Source organism: Lepidochelys kempii, chromosome 6 (assembly GCF_965140285.1).
Source record: "Lepidochelys kempii isolate rLepKem1 chromosome 6, rLepKem1.hap1, whole genome shotgun sequence".
NCBI classification, from domain to species: domain Eukaryota; kingdom Metazoa; phylum Chordata; order Testudines; family Cheloniidae; genus Lepidochelys; species Lepidochelys kempii.
Genome location: NC_136385.1, coordinates 91,098,891 through 91,120,009, shown reverse-complemented (window position 1 = coordinate 91,120,009; position 21,119 = coordinate 91,098,891). Strand labels below are relative to the sequence as shown.

Here is a 21,119-nt window from a genome sequence, read left to right as displayed (position 1 = left end):
ATACAGTGCAACAAAACCCTGGGTTCCTAGGAGAGTTAAAATGTTCATGGCTCAAATTCAACACAAAATCTCATCTCAGAACTGCATATTTTTAAATTTTTAATTAAAAATATTCTGACTTTCCCTGTTGAAATTTCATGGATGTAAAACATTTAAATAGGAGGAGTTTTTATAGCATTTGTGTAATTCAAAGCAGCTGCAATTTTTAAAAAGTTACTTTTTTTAAAAAAGCTAGTTGTTTCAAGATTGAAAATTTTGTAAGTAGAAGTAAATAACCAAATATTCTATTGAAAATAATTGAAACATCTTTTACTACTGTTGAAATTAAAGGAAAGGGGAGTTTAACTGTCAAAAGTTAAAATGTGTTGTACACTCTACACGCCAATGGAAAGAAAGGAGGGAGTGATTCAAACAGGATAGCTGCTGGGGGAATAATGCCACACATACACCCTCTCTTCCTTTCCCATAAACGGTCTCTGGCTGAAGAGACTAGGGACAGCAGCACAAACTGGAAGGTTACAGCTGCGGAAAAGCCTAAAACACAAGCAGGAAAGCACAGAACTGGACCGCAGGAAGTAGTTGGTCAGGGCACAGATAATAAGGGGAGCTTATGGGTTGTTTTTTGTTTTTTTTTTTTAAAATAGCCCAGTTTTATCTACTGTAGTAGCTAACAGTCTGTTTCTGGTTGTTTTATAGCCTAACAAAAAGCCCCATAAAAGTACAAACTTTAAAAAAAGTAGCTGAAAAGCAGCTCAGTTTTAAAACTGAACTGGTGGGTCATTTTCCCAAGGCAACATATTTCCCTCCTTAAGGAGTTTAGCTGTGGGATCCTCCCACCTTGCAGGGTCCTAGATCCCATGCGCCAGCCCGAGCCTGAACATCTACACTGCAATTAAACAGCGCCTTAGCCTGGCCAGCTGCAGGTTTTTAACTGCAGTGTAGCCATACCCTATAGTTGTCAGAGAGATACCAGTATGTAGACAACAGTAACTGAAGTAGCTAGTTTAGATTCCTGTCAGTTTTCTAACAATTTTTAATAAAATATTCAAATCATGGGATCATTTCTGCTCCAAATAACTACTGGCAAGTTGCAGAGACAATAAAGCTAGCTATACCACAACACTCATTTTAAAAGTAACTGCATTTGAGCAGAATCTCTCTCTTTTTAAAGCAGTGTAAAACCATGGGAAATTAACTCTCAACTAAAAGCTTCATATTAAATTTTAGCTGTGGGAAATTCAGTATTAAATCTGAACCCCATCCATCATTCTTCATGATATAAGTTGTAAACTCTTGAGGGGAAGGCATTTATCTTCATTCCTGCCTGCAGAGCTCCTCATCTACTTTGGGCAATACACAGACAAATAATAAAAGAACAATAGCATTAGATGTTCTACTTGTAGGCATTCAAAAAGTGGTCCATTTTATTACAGGTGATCTAACAGATAAAAAGACCTGTAGAGTATCAATATTGTATTGGTTATGATATACTGTTTTGTGATTCTATCACATGGGCTAGTATTGATTAGAACCAGAGGTGGCAATAATCAATTTAATTCATGTGAAGCACCTCAACATCACACCATGGAAGGAAAAAGTAAACTCAAGCAGAGGGGAGAGGATCATCACTTCTTTTTTTTGGGGGGGAGGGGGGGAGTGGGGCAGAAGGATTGGCCTTATGGGCGGGCGAAAGCTCAGGGTGCTATGGTTACACACCCTGCCCCCACACACAGTCAGCCCAAGGTCCCTTTAGCTCCCAAGTGCTGGGCCTGGAGCTGAGGAGGGGAAAGGCTGGGGTGCGCAAGCTGGGGGCTCCTATGGTACACTAGGGTCCAGCTGCTAGTTCTGGCCAGGCTGGGGAGGGATGGGACTTCCACTTCCCCTGAATAGGCTGATCCCACGGTCAGGTCAGACTCACCTCTGGGAACCTCCCCCAGCTGCAGAAAGCTCTGCTACTGCTGGCTGGCAGCCCAGTTCTGAAGGCTGCACTGTCTCCAGCAGCAGCACAGAAGTGAGGATGGCATGATATGGTATTGCCACCCTTACTTCTGTGCTGCTGCTGGCAACGGCACTGCCTTCAGAGCTGGGCTGCCAGCCAGCAGCCGCCACTCTCCGGCCACCCAGCTCTGAAGGCAGTGTTGCTGCCAACAGCAGCACAGAAATAAGGGTGGCAATACCATATCATGTTACCCTTACCTCTGCACGGCTGGGCTCCCAGCCAGCAGCCAGTCCTCTTTGGCCGCCTAGTTCTGAAGGCAGCACCACCACCAGCAGCAGCACAGAAGTAAGGATGGCAATACCGTGACGCCCCCTCCAATAGCCTTGCGATCCCCCCACTACCCTGTTTCCCTGGGATCGGGACCGCCACCCACATACACACCTGGTTACAACACTGTGAAATTTCTGATTTAAATATCTGAAATTGTGAAATTTAAGGTTTTAAAAATCCTATGACTGTGAAATTGATCAAAATGGGACCGTGAATTTGGTAGGGCCCTACTCATGAGTGCAGTCTAATTATTTAAGTGAGGAGATCAATCATATAGCAACAACTTTCAACCTCACTGCAGCTGAGGTATTTGGCACTACATAATGATGTACAGATCTTACACAGGGATTGTGTTAAGATTCTGGGCATACTATGTGTGGTAAATAACACTCAGAGCACGTCCCTTTAGAAATAAAAAGTTTTGTTTAAGTGGTCCTGTATTAGAGGCAAAATTATTTTTTCCATTACTCACCCCGCCCATGGCCATAGTCCACAGTCTGTTGAATTAGAGGTGGTTTAGGAATTGATGATGGTACAGATGATGGAATGGGAGTATGACCTGGAGGAGGTATTTTCCCAGAAGATGACACTGTATGTGGCAGCACTGATTCTGGTTTACATAATGCATACTCCAAATTTGCTCCTTTATCTTCACTGGTATCCCAGAGTCCATGAAAAGAATCCTCATCCCAACGTTCCTGTTTCACAGCACCAGATGTTGGCTTTATTGCAGGAGCCTGACTTGAGGTTGTAGCTGAAGCCGGAATCGGAGCACCTGGCCTTGTCACCGGGGCACCTGGCCTCGTCACCAGGGTGGGCTGCCTGAACAACACTGGTGGCTTTATAATAACAGCAGGAGAAGGTTTGATAGGCTGAGATTCTATTGGTGTCTCAGGTGGCAGCTGAGAAGATGCCTAAACATGGGAAACATTTCACCCTATGTGAAAACAGTAAACAAAGCCCTCTGACCAACTTGTGTCCCATTAAGCCTTGCAAACCTGACCCAAACACAACAGGACCCAGCTACAAGTGTAGGGTTCAGGTCAGGTCGGCTCAGATCATCTCCTCCTACCTGTGGGATTGGCATCATGGAAACGGATTCCGGGTCCTGCCACTTGGCTGCACTGTGTCTGCTAGAGAGTTATCACTCTTACAAGTCACAGTGCCTCTCACTCCACAGCACACACAGTGCAGCAAAGCAGTGGTAGCTGACAGGAGTGGAGTACACAGCTGCTGCCACACCAACCCCGTGAGCAGAAGGTGGCCGGTGATTGATCACGTTCACCAGGCATGGGGAGTAGGAAGTCCCCCGCAGGACAACCCCCAAGACAAGGCAGTGGTGGCGGCAATACAGTTTCAGGGGAAAGTGTCAGGTCCGGGTGGGCCAGAAAAGGACTTGACACTCTCAGGTCAGGTTCAGGTCGGCTGTGCCAGGGTCAGATTCAGGCCCAGGTTGGTCTTTAAAATTGGGCCTGAGCAGACCTCTAGTCCCAGCTGAGAAGGGTGCTTTCATAACAGTCTGTAATTCACACATTCCTAACCATTAGCATTTTCAGGTCCCCTCATAGGAGGACAAAACTACACACTGATATCCCAAGAAGAACAGCCATTCTGGATTGGTTGGTGTGTGCTCACTACTTGAAACCTCTAAATCCATTAAGTCAAATATGAATAAAGTCTTAACGTAACTGTTCTCTCATCCAAAATGACCTTACCAAATTAAGCTCTCTCTTTAGCCAAAGCACCTTCCAGGCTGTTTCTCTCAGCTAAATTTTACTTTATAGATATGTGAAGAAGAATTGCCTCTAAACAGCAGCAGGTCTAAGACGGCATCTATACTAAAAATGTATCCATTGCGGACACCAGGTGCAGCTGAACCAGTGCTGAAAATGATTTAAGTGCAACTGTACACTAGAGTAAACCATATTCTGCACTGTTTCACAAACCCTAATAGAGGACTGGTCAGAAAAAGCTGTGATCATGGTTTGGTCATTCTAGTCTTGCAGTTAAACTGTATTCAGCAACACCCACTGCCCACAATTAGTAAACTTCCTAGTATAAACAGAGCTTCCGACACTACAGTTACCTCTCTTGCTCTTGTGTACATACACCCTATCTACAGCTATTGCCAGCTTCTTGACAACTCCCAGCAAAAATCCACCCTCTCCAGAGTTAACGCCAGCTCCTTGGCTCACCCTAGAGAAAACTTGCTTTCTGTTCAGCTAACATCAACCTCCTGGCTCTCCTAGGTTACATGGATAATGTACTCCTTTATTCACCACAAGGTCCATAGTCTGACCACCCCGCTCCCATAACAGTTACAATACTCAACATGACAAATTAAAAGAAGCACTGTAAAACTTTGTAACAAAGGTGGAGAAAGCTACTAGGGGACAGGCTGTTCTAGATTTGATTTTGACAAATAGGGAGGAACTGGTTGAGTATTTGAAAGTGGAAGGCAGCTTGGGTGAAAGCGATCATGAAATGATAGAATTCATGATTCTAAGAAATGGTAGGAGGGAGAACAGCAAAATAAAGACAATGGATTTCAAGAAGGCAGACTAGCAAACTCAGCGAGTTGGTAGGTAAGATCCCATGGGAAGCAAGTCTAAGGGGAAAAACAACTGAAGACAGTTGGCAATTTTTCAGCGAGAAATTATTAAGGGCACAAGAGCAAACTATTCCACTGTGTGGGAAAGATAGGAAGTATGGCAAGAGACCACACTGGCTTAACCAGGAAATCTTCAATGATCTAAAAATCAAAAGTGAGTCCTACAAAAAGTGGAAACTAGGTCAAATTACAAAGGAAGAATATAAACAAATAACACAAGTATGTAGGGACAAAATTAGAAAGGTCAAGGCACAAAACGAGATCAAACTAGCTAGGGACACAAAGGGTAACAAGAAAACATTCTACAAATACATTTGAAGCAAGAGGAAGAACAAGGTAGGCCCGTTACTCAATGGGGTGGTGGGGGGAAGATAACAACAGAAAATGTGGAAATGGCAGAGGTGCTTAATGACTTCTTTATTTTGGTTTTCATCGGGAAGGTTGGTGGTGATTGGATGTCTAACATAATGAATACCAGTGAAAATGAGGTAGGATCAGAAAAGGCTAAAATAGGGAAAGAACAAGTAAAAAATTACTTAGACAAGTGAGATGTCTTCAAGTCACCAGGGCCTGATGAAATGCATCTTAGAAACTCAAGGAGCTGACTGAGGAGATATCTGAGCCATTAGTGATTATCTTTTAAAAAACAACAAGGAGTCCTTGTGGCACCTTAGAGACTAACAAATTTATTTGGGCATAAGCTTTCGTGGGCTAGAACCCACTTCATCAGATGCATGGAGTGGAAAATACAGGAGCAAGTATAACTACATGAAAAGATGTGAGTTGACTTACCAAGTGTGAGGTCAGTCTAACGAGACAATTCAATTGACAGCAGGATACCAAGGAAGGAAAAATAACTTTTGAAGTGCTAATGAGAGTGGCCCATTTCAGAAAGTTGACAAGAAGGAGTGAGTAACAGTTGGGGGAAATTAGTATTGGGGAAATTAGGTTTAGGTTTTGTAATGATCCAATCACTCCCAGTCTCTTATTTTTCCTCCCTTGGTAGCCTGCTGTCAGTTGAATTGTCTCGTTAGACTGACCTCACACTTGGTAAGGCAACTCACATTTTTTCATTTATTTATACCTGCTCCTGTATTTTCCACTCCATGAATCTGATGAAATAGGTTCTAGCCCACGAAAGCTTATGCCCAAATAAATTTGTTAGTCTCTAAGGTGCCACAAGGACTCCTCATTGTTTTTGCTGATACAGACTAACACGGCTACCACTCTGAAACCTATCTTTGAAAAGTCATGGAAGATGGGATAGATTCCAGAACACTGGAAAAGGGCAAATATAGTGCCAATCTATTAAAAGGAAAATAAGGACAACCCATGGAATCACAGACCAGTCATCTTAACTTCTGTACCCGGAAAGATAATGGAGCAAATAATTAAGCAATCAATTTTCAAACATCTAGATGATGATAAGGTGATAAGTAACAGTCAGCATGGATCTGTCAAGAACAAATCGTGTCAAACCAACCTGACAGCTTTCTTTGATAGGGTAACAAGCCTTGTAGATAGGGGGAAGAGGTAGATGTGGTATATCTTGACCTTAGTAAAGCTTTTGATATGGTTTCGCATGACCTTCTCATAAACAAACTAGGGAAATGCAACCTAGATGTAAGGTGGGTGCAAAACTGGTTTGAAAACAGTTCCCACAGAATAGTTATCAGTGGTTCACAGTCATGCTGGAAGGGCATAACGAGTGGGGTCCCGCAGGGATCAGTTCTTGGTCTGGGTTCTGTTCAATATCTTCATCATGATTTAGATAATGGCACAGAGAGTACACTTATAAAGTTTGCAGACGATACCAAGTTGGGAGGGGTTGCAAGTGCTTTGGAGGATAGGATTAAAATTCAAAATGATCTGGACAAATGGCCTGAAGTAAACAGGATGAAATTCAATAAGGACAAATGCAAAGTACTCCGTTTATGAAGGAACAATCAGTTGCACACATACAAAATGGGAAATGGCTGCATAGGAAGGAGTACTGCAGAAAGGACCAAAAGCTAAATAGTGGACCAAAAACTAAATATGAGTAAACAGTGTAACGTAAACAGTGTAACGCTGTTGCAAAAAAAAAAAAAAAAGCAAATATCATTCTGGGATGTATTAGCAGGAGTGTTGTAAGCAAGACACGAGAAATAATTCTTCCACTCTACTCTGTGCTGATTAGGCCTCAACTGGAGTATTGTGTCCAGTTCTTGGTACCACATTTTAGGAAGGATGAGGACAAACTGGAGAGAGTCCACAGAAGAGTGACAAAAATGATTAAACGTCTAGAAAACATGACCTATGAGGAAAGATTGAAAAAACTGGGTTTGTTTAGTCTGGAAAAGAGAAGACTGAGGGGGGACATGATAACGGTTTTCAAGTACATAAAAGGTTGTTACAAGGAGGGAGAAAAATTGTTTTTCTTAACCTTTGAGGATAGGACAAGTAGCAATGGGCTTAAATTGCAGCAAGGGAGGTTGAACATTAGGAAAAAACTTCTTAACTGTCAGGGTGGTTAAACACTGAAATAAATTGCCAAGGGAGGTCATGGAATGTCCATCACTGGAGATTTTTAAGAGCAGGTTAGACAAATGCCTGTCAGGAATGGTCTAGATAATACTTAGTCCTGCCATGAGTGCAGGGGACTGAACTAGATGACCTCGAGGTCCCTTCCAGTCCTATGATTCTATGATAAATACAAATGAATGGCAAAGCTCTGCTGGAGCCACATGCGGCTCTTCAGAAGTTAATATGCGGCTCCTTGTATAGGCACCGACTCTGGGACTGGAGATACAGGCGCCAACTTTCCAATGTGCTGGGTGGTGCTCACTGCTCAACCCCTGGCTCTGCCACAGGCCCTGCTCCTACTCCATCCCTTCCCGCACCCTCCCCTGAGCCTGCCATGCCCTCACTCCTCCCCCATACCCCCAGAGCCTCCTGCACGCCACAAAACAGCTGATTGGGAGGTGCAAAGAGGGAGGGGGAGGCACTGATCGGCTAGGCCGCTGGTGGGTGGGAGGCACTGGGAGCGGGGAACTGATGGGGGGCTGCTGACGTATTATTGTGGCTCTTTGGCAATGTACATTGGTAAATTCTGGCTCCTTCTCCCATTCAGGTTGGTCATCCCTGGTATAAAGCATACCACACATCCAAAGTTAGGCAGCAAGCCTCTTCCTTTATGTACATTTACATAATACATTGCATTACACGTTTTGGGATTGGCTTGGTTACTCTGTAGGAAGCAATCCCTGTACAGCATGCTCTGTCCATATATGACTTACTCTTTACCTAGTCTTTGCTCCCAACTTATCTTATTCCATTATTTTTTCCATTATAAATAGTTCCCCCTTACCTTAGCTAGTACAGACATTCTGTTTCCAGGCTGTTGATCTATTTACCTCCCTAACCCTGTTTCCCACGAAATGAGGCCTCACCCATGTCCAATTACTCATGTCAAGTCAGGCCTACATATGGAAAGCACAGTTTGTGTACACTGAAGAAAAAATTACTCTTCTAGCTTCCTACACAGAGCCTGTGCCAAAGGTTGCTGAGAAACACAGAAGCTGAGTTGCTTCAACATCTGGAAAACAGACAATCTAGAAGAAAATGGGTGAGCAGATTTCATGCTCTTCTGCCAATCAGTGTCTAATATTTATTTACCTACTTCATGGATGTGCTGATAGGATTCAGTCATGTTTGTAAAATGATTTAAACAGTTTTAGCAGTATGGTGATTTAAGTAGTATATTATTATACCCATTATTCAGTGGGTGCTTTCCAAACACAAAGGAGGGGATAGTCCCTGTTCCAAAGAGTTTATAATCTAAAACAGTGGTTCTCAAACCCTTTTTTCCCTGCGGATAACTTGAAAATTGCTGAGGGTCTCGACGGACCACTTAATGATCTTTCCAAATGTTGTTTGTACCGTTAACTAACTATTGTAAAGTGCTTTGGATAAAAGTGCTATATAAAAAAAACTTATAATAATTAACGTTTTTTTGTTCTACAAATAAAAGCACTCAACTCATATTTTAATATCAGTAGTCTCACCTTTCTAATGTGATGGATGTGTCCTCTCTCCCTTGCCCCAGCAGCCACCAAGCTGGGGCTGGAAGAGGGTGGGGGGGTGTCTCTCCTCCTCTCTCCCCCACCACAGCAGCCCCTGAGCTAGGGCTGGGAAGAAGAAGGGTCTACCGCGGCAGCTCCCCAGCTGAGGCTGGGAAGGAGGGCCATCTCTCTCCGGCAGCCGCAGCCCTAGAGCTGGGGAAAGTCACCTGTTTCTCTGGCTTCTGCAGCCCTGCATGTCCCAAATTCCCCTACCCCTTCTTCTCACCCCATTGTTCGCTCCCATCTACCCCTATTCCCCCCAGTGCCACCACCTCACCTTACATGTCCGCCTTCTCCAGGGTCTAGATACCTAATTAGTGGAGCCATGCCTGAGCCACTCCACTAATTAGGTGGGTGGCCCTTCATTCTTTCATGTGCGGCCACCCAGGCGTGCACCTTAGAGAGAACTATCTGCAGACCACCTTAACGGAGCTCGCGGACCACTGATGGTCTGCGGACCAGAGTTTGAGAACCTCTGATCTAAAAAGATAAAGAGATGAAGGACAGGGGAAAGGTATACAGTGTTCAAGCAGAGTGATCTGGGTGACAGGGCAAAACTTCTTAATTTAACTTTTTAAAAGTGTAAAATTAAGATATCTTCTCCTATCCTCCCTACAAATAACTGAACTACTTTGATCCATATCCATACTTCAGATTAACAAGTATGTGAAACACACACATACAAATATACAAGAATATTGTATCAAACAAATGTACAGTAGAACTTCACTAATCTGAACTACTGGAAGGGAGAGCCCAGCGCAGGTAAGTGAAGTTTGTAGCCCAATGAGTGCTGGGGCAGAACACCAGCACCATCAGACAATTATAAATGTCCTACTCCTTCTTCAGGGGATTACCTGAATGCCTGGGGCATGCTAGGAATTGATATGTTGCTCCTACACTGGAAAAAGCATGTCATGTTCCCCCTGGTCTATGAGAAGCGTGTCATTAGACACATTACTCTTGCCCCCAACACAGCAGCAGAATCTCACTGGCTTGTGTTTAGATCAACTACAAGCTCAAAAGTTTTTTCCATTTGGGTTTGTAGGTTACCAAAATACAGTTTTGCGAGATTTGACTAAGTGTAAAGTATTATTTAATGAGTTACCTACCTCAGTTTGCTTCGCCTCACCATCAGAAGCCAGGAAATATCTATTTTAGCTAGATTCTAGATTTGAACTAATGTTCACACCCAGGTGAATTATCAACAGCATTTCATTCCTTTAGCACAGATTTCATTTACCTGAAAGGCACGTGGCCTTGTAGTTGTGGTTTGTGATCTAGAAGTTTCCTGTGATGAGAGTTGGGGCATGTGGGGATCAGGCACAAACTCTTTCAACTTCTGCAGCTGTTCTTTTTGTTCCCTGCACATCAATCACAAAAGTGTGTTACCATTCTGTGGCATAAATGCACAGTTAAAAAAAAAGGCAGGGGGGAACCGATACTTACATCAACAAAATATATTATAGTAGTAGTAATAATCAATAGCCACTACAGAGTTTATGACTGGGATAAGCTAGGACACAAGCAGCTGGTAGCACCCCAACAGCCAGCATACTGGGAGAGACTTGACTTAGATTGTAAGCTCTTTGATGTAGGGACCATCCTTTTGTTGTGTGACTGTAGGGTGCCTAGCACAATGGGGTCCTGGTCCACGACTGGGACTCCTAAGTGCCACCTCAATACAAACAATAAATAATAACAGCTGCAACAACTCAGAGCTCCCCTAACATCCGGCTTTGGAAAAATGCATTGGTTGGCAAATCCAGATCAACACACAACTGATACCAGACTTGTCAGATGCACAGAGAACAGATCTAGTTGAAGACACCTGAAGTTGAGAGAAGCTATTCTCTACATTTCTACTACTGCTTCTGTCTCAAAGCATCATCAGAAGGAGTCTTATCAATTTCAAGCCACTTACACTGCATTGTTCTGCTTAGGATCTGCTCTTTCTTAAGTACGCAACGAGAAGAGTCAGCATAACGTAGAAAACACAACTCTCAATATGGTTTGATACAAAAGGGTGACTTCCCCAGCATTAACTTGAAAACTGAGGAAAACAGTCAACAGAATCTTTTTTAATTGAACCCTTTCTTTGGCGCTGTAGAGAGAATCTGCTTTCACATATGAAGCCTTCTTGTTTCAGTGTATCAATTTATTAGACCTTAAACACCATTCTCTAAAGCACAAGTGACAAAGTCCCTGCCAACCTGGTGTATTAAACCAGTTCCCATGACAGATTAAATTCTTCAGAATCATAACTTCCATTCACTTTTTGAAAATTACATTTCCAGCACTTCTGGTTGCAGCTAAAACCTTCCATATGGGAATACAAGGTATATCATCTTTATGAGTGTGAAAACAGAACAGCTTCGAGAGAGGGAGAAAATGCCCCCATTCATTTCAACGTGTTTTTAACTGAAACCTAAGGACGACAAATGTCAACAGTAACTGTTTAACTGTTCATCATTTTAGCATAAAATCCAGCTTGTGCGATTATCACCCTAAGGGGTGCAATGGCAGATGCAGGAAAGTGGGGGCACCCTACCCCTTTGACTTTGTCTTTACCAAATATTGCTCCCTCATTGATCTTCCTGTTCCCTCTGGAGGATGAACCATGACGCTCTGTTCTTAGGTCTATTCCTCTTCTTTCTACACTCTTCTCTGAAAGACCTCATTCATTTACATTCCAATTTATAAGTTTACCTCTTCCTTTTTTGATGTTCCTTCCTACAAATGTGCATGACGCACCCATACCCAGGATATCAGTGCACCATCCAAGCTTTCTCTCTCTTTATATTACACCATTATGGTACCTCTGAATGTTTCCAGTGGTAAGGGATTTTGGAAAACGGTTTGGAAGAATATTTTGCTGTTTATTATTGCTCGGCCACCCTTCAGGATTCTTGTGATAATGATGTAGCAGAAATTGTTTTACATTTCATTATGCAGATAGTAAAATCCTGCATCAACCTCATTTTGGAGCTGTGGGTTGACTACATGATGAACATAGCTTTTGCTATGGGATGCCTGGAAAGGGGCAATCTCTGAGATCATCAGTTGGCTGGGCCCTGGTTTATTACATTTGGATTTGGACAGAGAGCCACTGCAGCAAGCAGAGAACTGAAGTGGCAAACTCTCATCAGGCTCTGTTGCCTAACGAGTGGACCATGACATTTTGAACCAGCAGGTGAGGGGTTTTTTTTTTGCCTTCACACATTCAACCCCAGGTACAGCACATTAGAATAATTGAGTTTTGCAGTGATAGCTAGTTGTATCACCGTGGACAGATCCACATCTAAGAAGCCATGCTCCTGACTAGCCAAGGATGTAATAAAAAGCATATTTTGCTACTGTCATCATCCAGTAATCTACGGACACTGAGGAGTCTAGTAGCATCCCAAGACTGCATATCACTGTAACTGAAAAAGTAGACATCTTCAGTTATTTACTAAGTGCCAGTGATGTGCTGAACACTGTACAAGAAACAGAAAAAAAGATGCTTTCTCTCACAAGCATCTTAAAAACTTGAGGACCATGCTTCACTTTGGCAAGTTCTTCAAAGCATTTTCTTCTTCCCACCAGTATCACCTCTGTCTTTCCCAGGTTTTGTTTCAGTCAACTGTTTTTCATTCAGCAGCAGTGCTCTCTCAGGTACTGAGATATCTGGATGATAGCATCATCTACAGAAGATCTGCAGCTAACTGACATCTGCATGTTGTTGGCATTGGGTCCGTAGTATCTCAAATCTTCCCTAGAATTGTAATTTAATAAAGGATGGCAAAGTTGAATAGAAGGATAAACAACATTAAACCCTGAGAGAGTCCTCATGTGAAATCTCTCTAGGAAGTGCAATAGCCCACATGACATGGCAGGAATGAGGGAAGCCAATTTAATGCAATTCTGCTCATCTCACCAGGTCACTCAGATGAGTCATCAACACTTCATAATTAAAGGGTGCTGGTCAAGGGTGCAGACAGATCTAACATCAGCATGTATGTGTGCCAACTGTCTTTGAAAAAGAGGAGATTTTCCATCAGTGTGACCAGTGCTGTTTCTGTTCCATACGCTGGTCTAAAATCTGTCAGGGAAGATTCTAAGATATTAGCAGAGGTCAAGTGCTGCTGGAGATGGCTTTTCACCAATACGTCAATCACTTTGCCTGGGAAGGGAAGGTTATCAGCAAAGTCATTGACGTTGAGTGATGGTTTCCTGAACACACGCTGGACGACTGCATGTTTCAGGAAGGCTGATAGGCTGCTATTTCTGAAGGTGTTAATGTTCTATGTCAACAGTAGACTCAAGTGCACCTGACTGGCTGCCACCAACCAAGAGGGGTACATATAGGATTTCTAAGAACTGGAGATGCCATCTTTGATCCAGTCAATCTTTTCTCAGTATACTTTACAAAGTTCTTCACACTGGGTGATGCTAGATTTCAAATGAGGGAAGGCAGTCAGGAACCATGATAAAAAAAATAAGCACTGTACAAAACCAAATTAATCCATATTAAATGGATTAAGATCTGGCTAACTGATAGATCTCAAAACATAATTGTTAACAGGGAATCATCAATAATTAGGAAGACTCTACAAGAGTCCCACAGGGATCAGTTGTCAGCTCAACTCTGTTCAGTATTTTTACCAATAAATTGCAAGAAAATATAAAACCACAACTGATACAATTTGCAGATGACAAATATTGGTGGGGTGGCAAATAACCAGGAGAACAGAACTACATTTAGGAACACAGAATGTGGGCAGCCATATTTACTGGACATGTGTGCGTGGTAGTGAGAGGTGGAAACCTCAGGAAAGCAGTAACTCTGAAAAGGACTTACGGGTCACTAGATAATCCACTGAACATGAGCTTCCACTGTGAAGCAGTGGCAAAAAAGGCTAACCCAATCCTTGGATGCATAAACAGGGAAATGTTAAATACATAAAAAGAAAAGGAGTACTTGTGGCACCTTAGAGACTAACCAATTTATTTGAGCATAAGCTTTCGTGAGCTACAGCTCACTTCATCGGATGCATATCGTGGAAACTGCAGCAGACTTTATATATACACAGAGAATATGAAACAATACCTGGGTGATATCAACTTCACATACAGCACAGGTGAGATCACTACTGGAAAACTGTGTCTAATTCTGATGTCTAAACTTTAAAAATGATTGTGAAAAATTGGAGAGGGTTCAGAGAAGTACTACAAAAATTAATTTGAGGTCTGGAAAACATACGTTACATTGAGAGACTTACGAGCACAATCTATTTTGGTGATCAAAGAGAAACTTAAGAGCTACTAGATCAGAGTCTTTAAGTACCTACACTGGAAGTAAACATTAGACTTTATGGAACTCTTTAACCTAGTACTGACATAACAAGATGCAATAATTGGAAGTTGAAGTTAGATAACTTCAAACTGGAAACAAGACAACTTTTAAATAGTGAAACACTAGAACAGATTATCAAGGAAAATGGTTAGTTCATCATTATCTGGAGTCTTTAAATCAAGACTGGCTGAAAGTCAAAGGGACTTAGGTGCCTAACTCACTCAGGCACTTTTGAAAATCTCAACATGGATGTCTTTCTAATAGGATCTAACTCAACAAGTTATTGGTCTTGACAGTAGTGAAAAATTCCCTCAACTGGAGGAATTACTGGATGAAGTTCTATGCTCTGCATTATACAGCTCTGACTAGACAAAATCTATGCAGGTCATTATGCAGAACAGTTCCTTTGGATAAAATTTTGCATCTGCTATTGTGTAGAAGGATTTATTGGTTTCTCTAATGTCTGCAGCATAGGACTACAGGAATTCCTTGCTCAGCAGTCACGTTAAAGCTACTGGACAACAGGTGGTTACAGAGATCATCAGCACTCTGATTCCATGGTTGGATAAAATTCTCCAATATAATGTTTTGGAAACTTGCTGAGGTCATGAATCTCCAAGGGCAGACCAGCACAGTCAATTTGTCTGCCTGGTGAGAGACAGAACCGCAGCTCCTCTCTGGAGGAGGAGATTATCTGACCAGGAAGTTGCTGACCAGGATTATGTTACCTATGTCTACACTACAACCTAGACTAAAGATCAGGTCTAGTATGCATGTGAGGACAGAAACGCGTAATAAACTGAATATAAAATCTTGGTCCTAGGTGCTGGAGATATTATTCACATGGATACTTAAATCTCCTCACTCAAAGAGTCATGGAGACTCCCCTACAAGGCTGGTTAATAAACCTGTTAGGTCCAATAAGAAGCCAAGGTCGTGAGGCAGTCTACAAACCAGTAGTATTGCCTTGCTGACTCTCAGATTAAATGACCCATTTGACAGATTTAATTTTGGGGGTCACCTGTACATTCTTGCAGATCTGATTACTTAATATTATCCAGTATGCTTGCTCCTCAACACAAACTGAATATGGCAAAAGAAGTTCCTCATCTTTCCCCAAACACCTTCCTCTTCCTTTTCCACTGACGTTGTAAAAACCATAGCCTCCCAGTCACTCAGCCTTATTAGTTGTGTGTGATTTTCCACGCATCTTCCCTCTTCACATATTGGTAAATTCCTGCTGCAATTTCCTGTATGTTATCTAAAATAATATGATCTTTCCTCTGTTCTTATGAACAAAATCCTTATACACGCACTGGTTCTTTTTCATTTTGACTACTCTAACCTCCTCCTCTCTGCCCTTGCTAATTTCCGTATCACTTACCTCCAGCGTTTTCAGAATGCAACAGCTAAAGTCATCTTCAGGCACTCATTGGCTTCCTCTTAACTTTTATATCAAGTCAAAATTTTTTGTCCTCATTTTTACAGATCTTCACAACCCTGCTTCTGCCTACACCCTAGGTATTTGCAATGTTCTCATCCTCTCATATGGGTTCAGTTAAAATACAGTAATAATTGAAATGGACTAAAGGAAAATTAAGATAGTAATATCTTGGGATTTGCACAGAATAAGAAATCCAAATGCTTCAAGCCAAACATTCATCACATCTGGGGGTGAGGAAGGAAATTATTGCCCTCCACACAGTACTGTACAATTGAATGAGTTTAAAAGATCAGCTGGCCTAGGGGCAGCCCCTTGAAGCATCATGTATTGGCAACTGCAAGAGGCATAAGGACAGAACAGATGCAATAATTGTCTAAACTGATAAAGCAAAACCTATGACCCTACCTGACAGTATTTAATACAATTCTATGGATTACTTCAGATAAATTAGCAACTTTTTTCCCAAAAGAAATTACAAGATTAGCCAACTCACCGAAGCATTTTCAGCTCCTGGGCAGCCTTCAGGATTATTTCATGCTGCCTTTGACTAAGGACCATTACCCCTCCAAGTGACTGTTCAGGGTCCAGGTTTGGCTCTGCTCCCAGCATGTCAGATGAACGTGGTGGTGGAAGGGGTGGATCAAGCTGATCCCCCAAAGGTCGTAGTCTGTCTGCTTCATCAGGATACCATCTATCTGACAACCGTTCCCTCTCCCAGTCAGTCCTTTCAGGAAGGTAATCTCGCTTCTCCCTTGACGTATCATGCCTCTCTGGATACTCTCGGATCCTCAACTCTCCCCTGTCTCGGAGGTCTCTGTCATAGAGATCCCTATCTCTTTCCTCCCTCCACCGGTCCTCATGGTACCTGTCCAGAGGTGGAAGTGGTGGCAAAGGTGGAAGAGGAGGAATGTCCAGGTCATGACTCGGTGTATCTCTGTCATCCAGAGGTCTCAAATAATCTCTGTCCCATTCTCTATCTAATTCTCGATCATAAACATCCAAGGGTCTTCCAATCCTGTCCAGATCTCTATCCAGCTCCCTCTCCCTTGGCCTTTCCCAATCATCCCACCAAGTGTCTCGTCTGTCAAGATCAGAAGACAAAGGAGGGAGAGGAGGAAGAGGTGATAGTGGAGGCAATGAAAGACGGAGTGGTAACCTGTCATCTCTATCATATGGATCCACATGATCATCCTGAATATCTGTGTCATGCTCTCTCCAATATCGATCTCTTTCCCAATCATCCAATTGTTCGCGCTCTAAAGGATGGGAATCTCGTCTATCTAATGAAGGTTCCTCTTGCATTCTCTCCTCTTCGTGACTCCAGGGAGCCCTGGTTGGTTCCTCTCGATGATACAGAGATAATTTCTCAGAGTTGTCTCCTAGGCGGATTGGTTTATCAATACTGCCTGTTTCAGGCCTGCCCATTTCCCTCTCCCGGCTACCTGATCGCCTGACAGAACCCCTCTCCCGACTTCCTGCCCGCCTGCCAGGACCCCTCTCCCAGCTTTCAGCCCGTATGATAGGACCCCTCTCCCGGCTTCCAGCCCGCATGACGGGGCCCCTCTCCCAGCTTCCTGACTGCCCCCTATCCCTGCTGTCTGCCCAGCCAGCTGGTTCCTTGTCTCGGCCAGACAACCCTCTCTCCCGGCTGCCTGACCGCCCAACTGGCCCCATCTCCCAGCTGCCTGACTGCCCATCTGGCAATTTCTCCCTGCTACCTGACCGCCTATCCAGCTGCTCCTCCCGGTTGCTCACTCTCTGGATCATCCCCCGGCCTCGGGTGGCTGCCTGTCTGGGCAATCCTCTGCCTCTGTTTGTTAGCCCCCTGCCTCGGCAGTCATCCAGCCTGCCCTGCCCCCTGTCGAGGCCGTCATCCAGCCTGCCCTGCCCCCTGCCTCGGCCGTCGTCCAGCCTGCCCTGCCCTCTGCCTCGGCCGTCGTCCAGCCTGCCCTGCCCTCTGCCTCGGCCGTCGTCCAGCCTGCCCTGCCCTCTGCCTCGGCCGTCGTCCAGCCTGCCCTGACCCCTGCCTCGGCCGTCGTCCAGCCTGCCCTGACCCCTGCCTCGGCCGTCGTCCAGCCTGCCCTGTCCTCTGCCTCGGCCGTCGTCCAGCCTGCCCTGTCCTCTGCCTCGGCCGTCGTCCAGCCTGCCCTGTCCTCTGCCTCGGCCGTCGTCCAGCCTGCCCTGACCCCTGCCTCGGCCGTCGTCCAGCCTGCCCTGACCCCTGCCTCGGCCGTCGTCCAGCCTGCCCTGACCCCTGCCTCGGCCGTCGTCCAGCCTGCCCTGACCCCTGCCTCGGCCGTCGTCCAGCCTGCCCTGACCCCTGCCTCGGCCGTCGTCCAGCCTGCCCTGACCCCTGCCTCGGCCGTCGTCCAGCCTGCCCTGACCCCTGCCTCGGCCGTCGTCCAGCCTGCCCTGACCCCTGCCTCTGCTTACTAGTCCATTGCCTCCGTTATCTTCTGGCTGAACCAGACCTATACCCTGATTATTTTCTGATCCAGGTAGTCCTTTACCCTGGCTATTTTCTGAAAGGGGCAATTTACTATCTGTAGATTTCAAGTCTTTATTTCCTGTTACAGGGGATGGAGGTAAGGCTGCTGTTCCTCCTGTTCTCGGAGGAATAGTAGACTGCACAGTTACAGGTGTACTGGGAAGTGGTGTTGGTTTTTGATTCTGAATGGATGGAGGTTGAGTAGTTTGTTTTGTCTCTTCTAATTGCTGCGCAGGATCCTGAGAACTCCAAGTCCACTTTTTAGGCCGAGGAATAATTTTTTTGACTTTAGCTTTGGGTGGCTCCTGCTGAGCTTTTGTCAGGTCCTCAGCTGGCTGAACTGGACCAGAATTCTTTGCATCTGTATCAAAGGCAATTGGCGTAGACTGAGTTCTATTTGCCAACTCCTGGTTAACAGCCACATCAGCAAAAGCGTCTCTGTTTTCTGTTCGGGACTCTGCTTGAGATTGCTGTTGAGGTTTGGGCCCCCTCCACTGTGACCCGCTTGGTCGGGAACTGTGCATCTGTGATGTACTTGGGGAAGTATAAAACTGTGCTGCTGGCCCCCGGGGGACAGTCCCCCATTTGCTTGAAGACTGTCCATCTGAATTCTGACCTTCAAATCTCGGCCTCGGCCCTTCCAAGTGCTGGCCTTCAAAACGAGGTCCTCTCTGTCTTGGCCCTTCAAATCTGTCAAAGCCTCTTCCCCGAAGTCCATCAAACCTACATGTAAAACAAGAGACATATTCAAATGAACAAATTAAGTGAGAATTCTCTAGAAGATATTTTCACTTTATAAAACCACTTTCATGCAAACATCTCTGTGTGCCTCATATGCAAATCCCATTAAATCAGTACAGAGACATGGAAAAATGCACTTCAATTTCACACTGCACAACGGAGAGTGACATAAGTCACTTGCAGACTCAGCAACCTCTAGGAAATAATGTTAGATGAGCCACAAAATAATCAGTGTCATGCCCCACTGTTGCATCAATATGTGACATTATGTCTCTGTGCTGGCTCACATCTGGGGCATCATTCATAGACACGTAATGGAAAAAAACATCCTGCTTATGTGAGAGCAGCAGCAGCATTTGAACCACTCTATACAGATAGTAGTGGGTGAAAGTGTAAATTTCAGCCATGAAGACTAGTTCCGGGAGAAACGTTGACTTAAAATCTTAACTGGAAATCAAGTATGTTATTTTAACATGTCTTGTGTTTAAAGCTCCAGACTGGTGCTCAGAAGATCTAGATTCTGTCTCCAGCTCTGTCCAGATTCACTGTGTGACCTTGGGAAAGTCACAATTCTTCTGTCTCTTGCTACTCCAACAGCAAAATAGTGGTATTTCCCTACCACACGAGGGTGTGGGCAAAGATAAATAATGTATGTGTAATGATCAGATACTATGGTGCTGCGTACTACATAGAAAAGTCTATAAATAAAATATAAATAGATAAATAAAATCTAGATATAGAATTTAAAATATTATTAAACAGTAAGTGGAGCAAGCTTATGATGTTACCCTGGTCTGGACAGCTTTATGTGTTTTCTATTTGTACAACTGTATTTTATTCACATTTAGTTCACCTACAACTACCATGGCCCAAAATGTGGGGAACTGGATAACAAATACAGCATGAAGTGAAAGGATTCATGCAATAGGAGCTAAAGAGGCATATCTGGTCAAAAATCCACTTTTTAATTAAATGCCCAAATACTGATTCACATAACAGAGCAGATAAAATCAAAGCATTTTACACAGGAAACCTTAAAAGGAAATGAAAGTCACATTACTCAGATGTTTGTAACTTACAATGTTGAATCTTGAACCAATGCAAAAAAGCAAAAAGAAACAAGGCAGTTGAAGACTACAAGAACAATCAATTACTGGATCTTGTTTCTCAAAAAATACCAGGGTTGGAAACAATTGCTTGTTAGCATTGAGGAAACACACACTATGGGAAAGGCAACTTTTCAGTATTATAAATGATTGATCTATCACTCTAGAAGTTTGAAATATCAGCTGCTAACAATCACTTTGGATGTGAAATGGGAGGTGATGGGAAATGATTGCACACAGAATGATATTACTGTGAAGTCTACATATCCTGCAAGGACTAGAAATAGTTTGCTGGAAGAAGCAACAACATTTTCAGAATTGTAAACCTTCCAAATATAGATTCATGACCAGTGATCAGAAAGAACAGATTTCAATTGCTGCAGATTTGATACCTCTTAAAGTGTGAATAAGCCATTCCTAAAATGAGCTCTTAGGCCAAACTACACAGATCAGCAACATAATGTACCTTTAAAAATAAATCTTATTTTTTAAACAAGTCTAATTGTTCATTGACTCAAGAGGTCATCTGTCAAAAAAAAAACCCTGAAAAATTAATTTTTCCCCTTCCCAAAAGACACAGGAAACAAAATATAAATGTATGAACATTGTGGTATAATACAAACCAACAATAATCAAGAAATTCAAAGCTAAGGCCAACACTCAGTGCTCTCACATCCTTTTTAAAACATTGGAGCTAAGTAACACCAAACATAAGAACGGCCATACTGGGTCAGACCAAAGGTCCATCTAGCCCAGGGGTGGGCAAACTATGGCCCGTGGGCCAGATCCCTGCCCTAAGCCCCCTGCCTGTACCTTGCACCTCTCCTGCACCCAGCCCCCCCAACTCCCTGTCCTAAGCCCCTGCCTGCACCTCACACCCCTCCTGCACCCCAACTCCCTGCTCTGAGACCCCTACTGCACTGTGCACCCCAACTCCCTGCCCTGAGCCCCGTCATACCCTGTACTCCAATCCCCTGCCCTGAGCTCCCTCCTGCATTCTGCACCTCTCCTGCACCCCA

The 21,119-nt window shown here is 43.8% G+C and overlaps 1 protein-coding gene across 6 annotated transcripts in view; it reads right to left on the bottom strand.

Moving 5' to 3' along the window:
* YLPM1 (YLP motif containing 1) overlaps nucleotides 1-21,119 on the bottom strand; it is a 93,266-nt gene that overhangs the window by 55,828 nt on the left and 16,319 nt on the right. For all 6 annotated transcript variants that reach the window (XR_012159494.2, XM_073349185.2, XM_073349183.2 and 3 more), the window contains exons 5-7: nucleotides 16,259-18,976; nucleotides 10,227-10,347; nucleotides 2,742-3,183 (exon numbers count right to left, since the gene is read on the bottom strand). Coding sequence is in view for 5 of the 6 variants with exons in the window: in XM_073349185.2 (XP_073205286.2) it covers nucleotides 2,742-3,183; nucleotides 10,227-10,347; nucleotides 16,259-18,976 (3,281 nt within the window). In the remaining variant the exon portion in view is untranslated. The remainder of the gene's footprint in view (nucleotides 1-2,741; nucleotides 3,184-10,226; nucleotides 10,348-16,258; nucleotides 18,977-21,119) is intronic.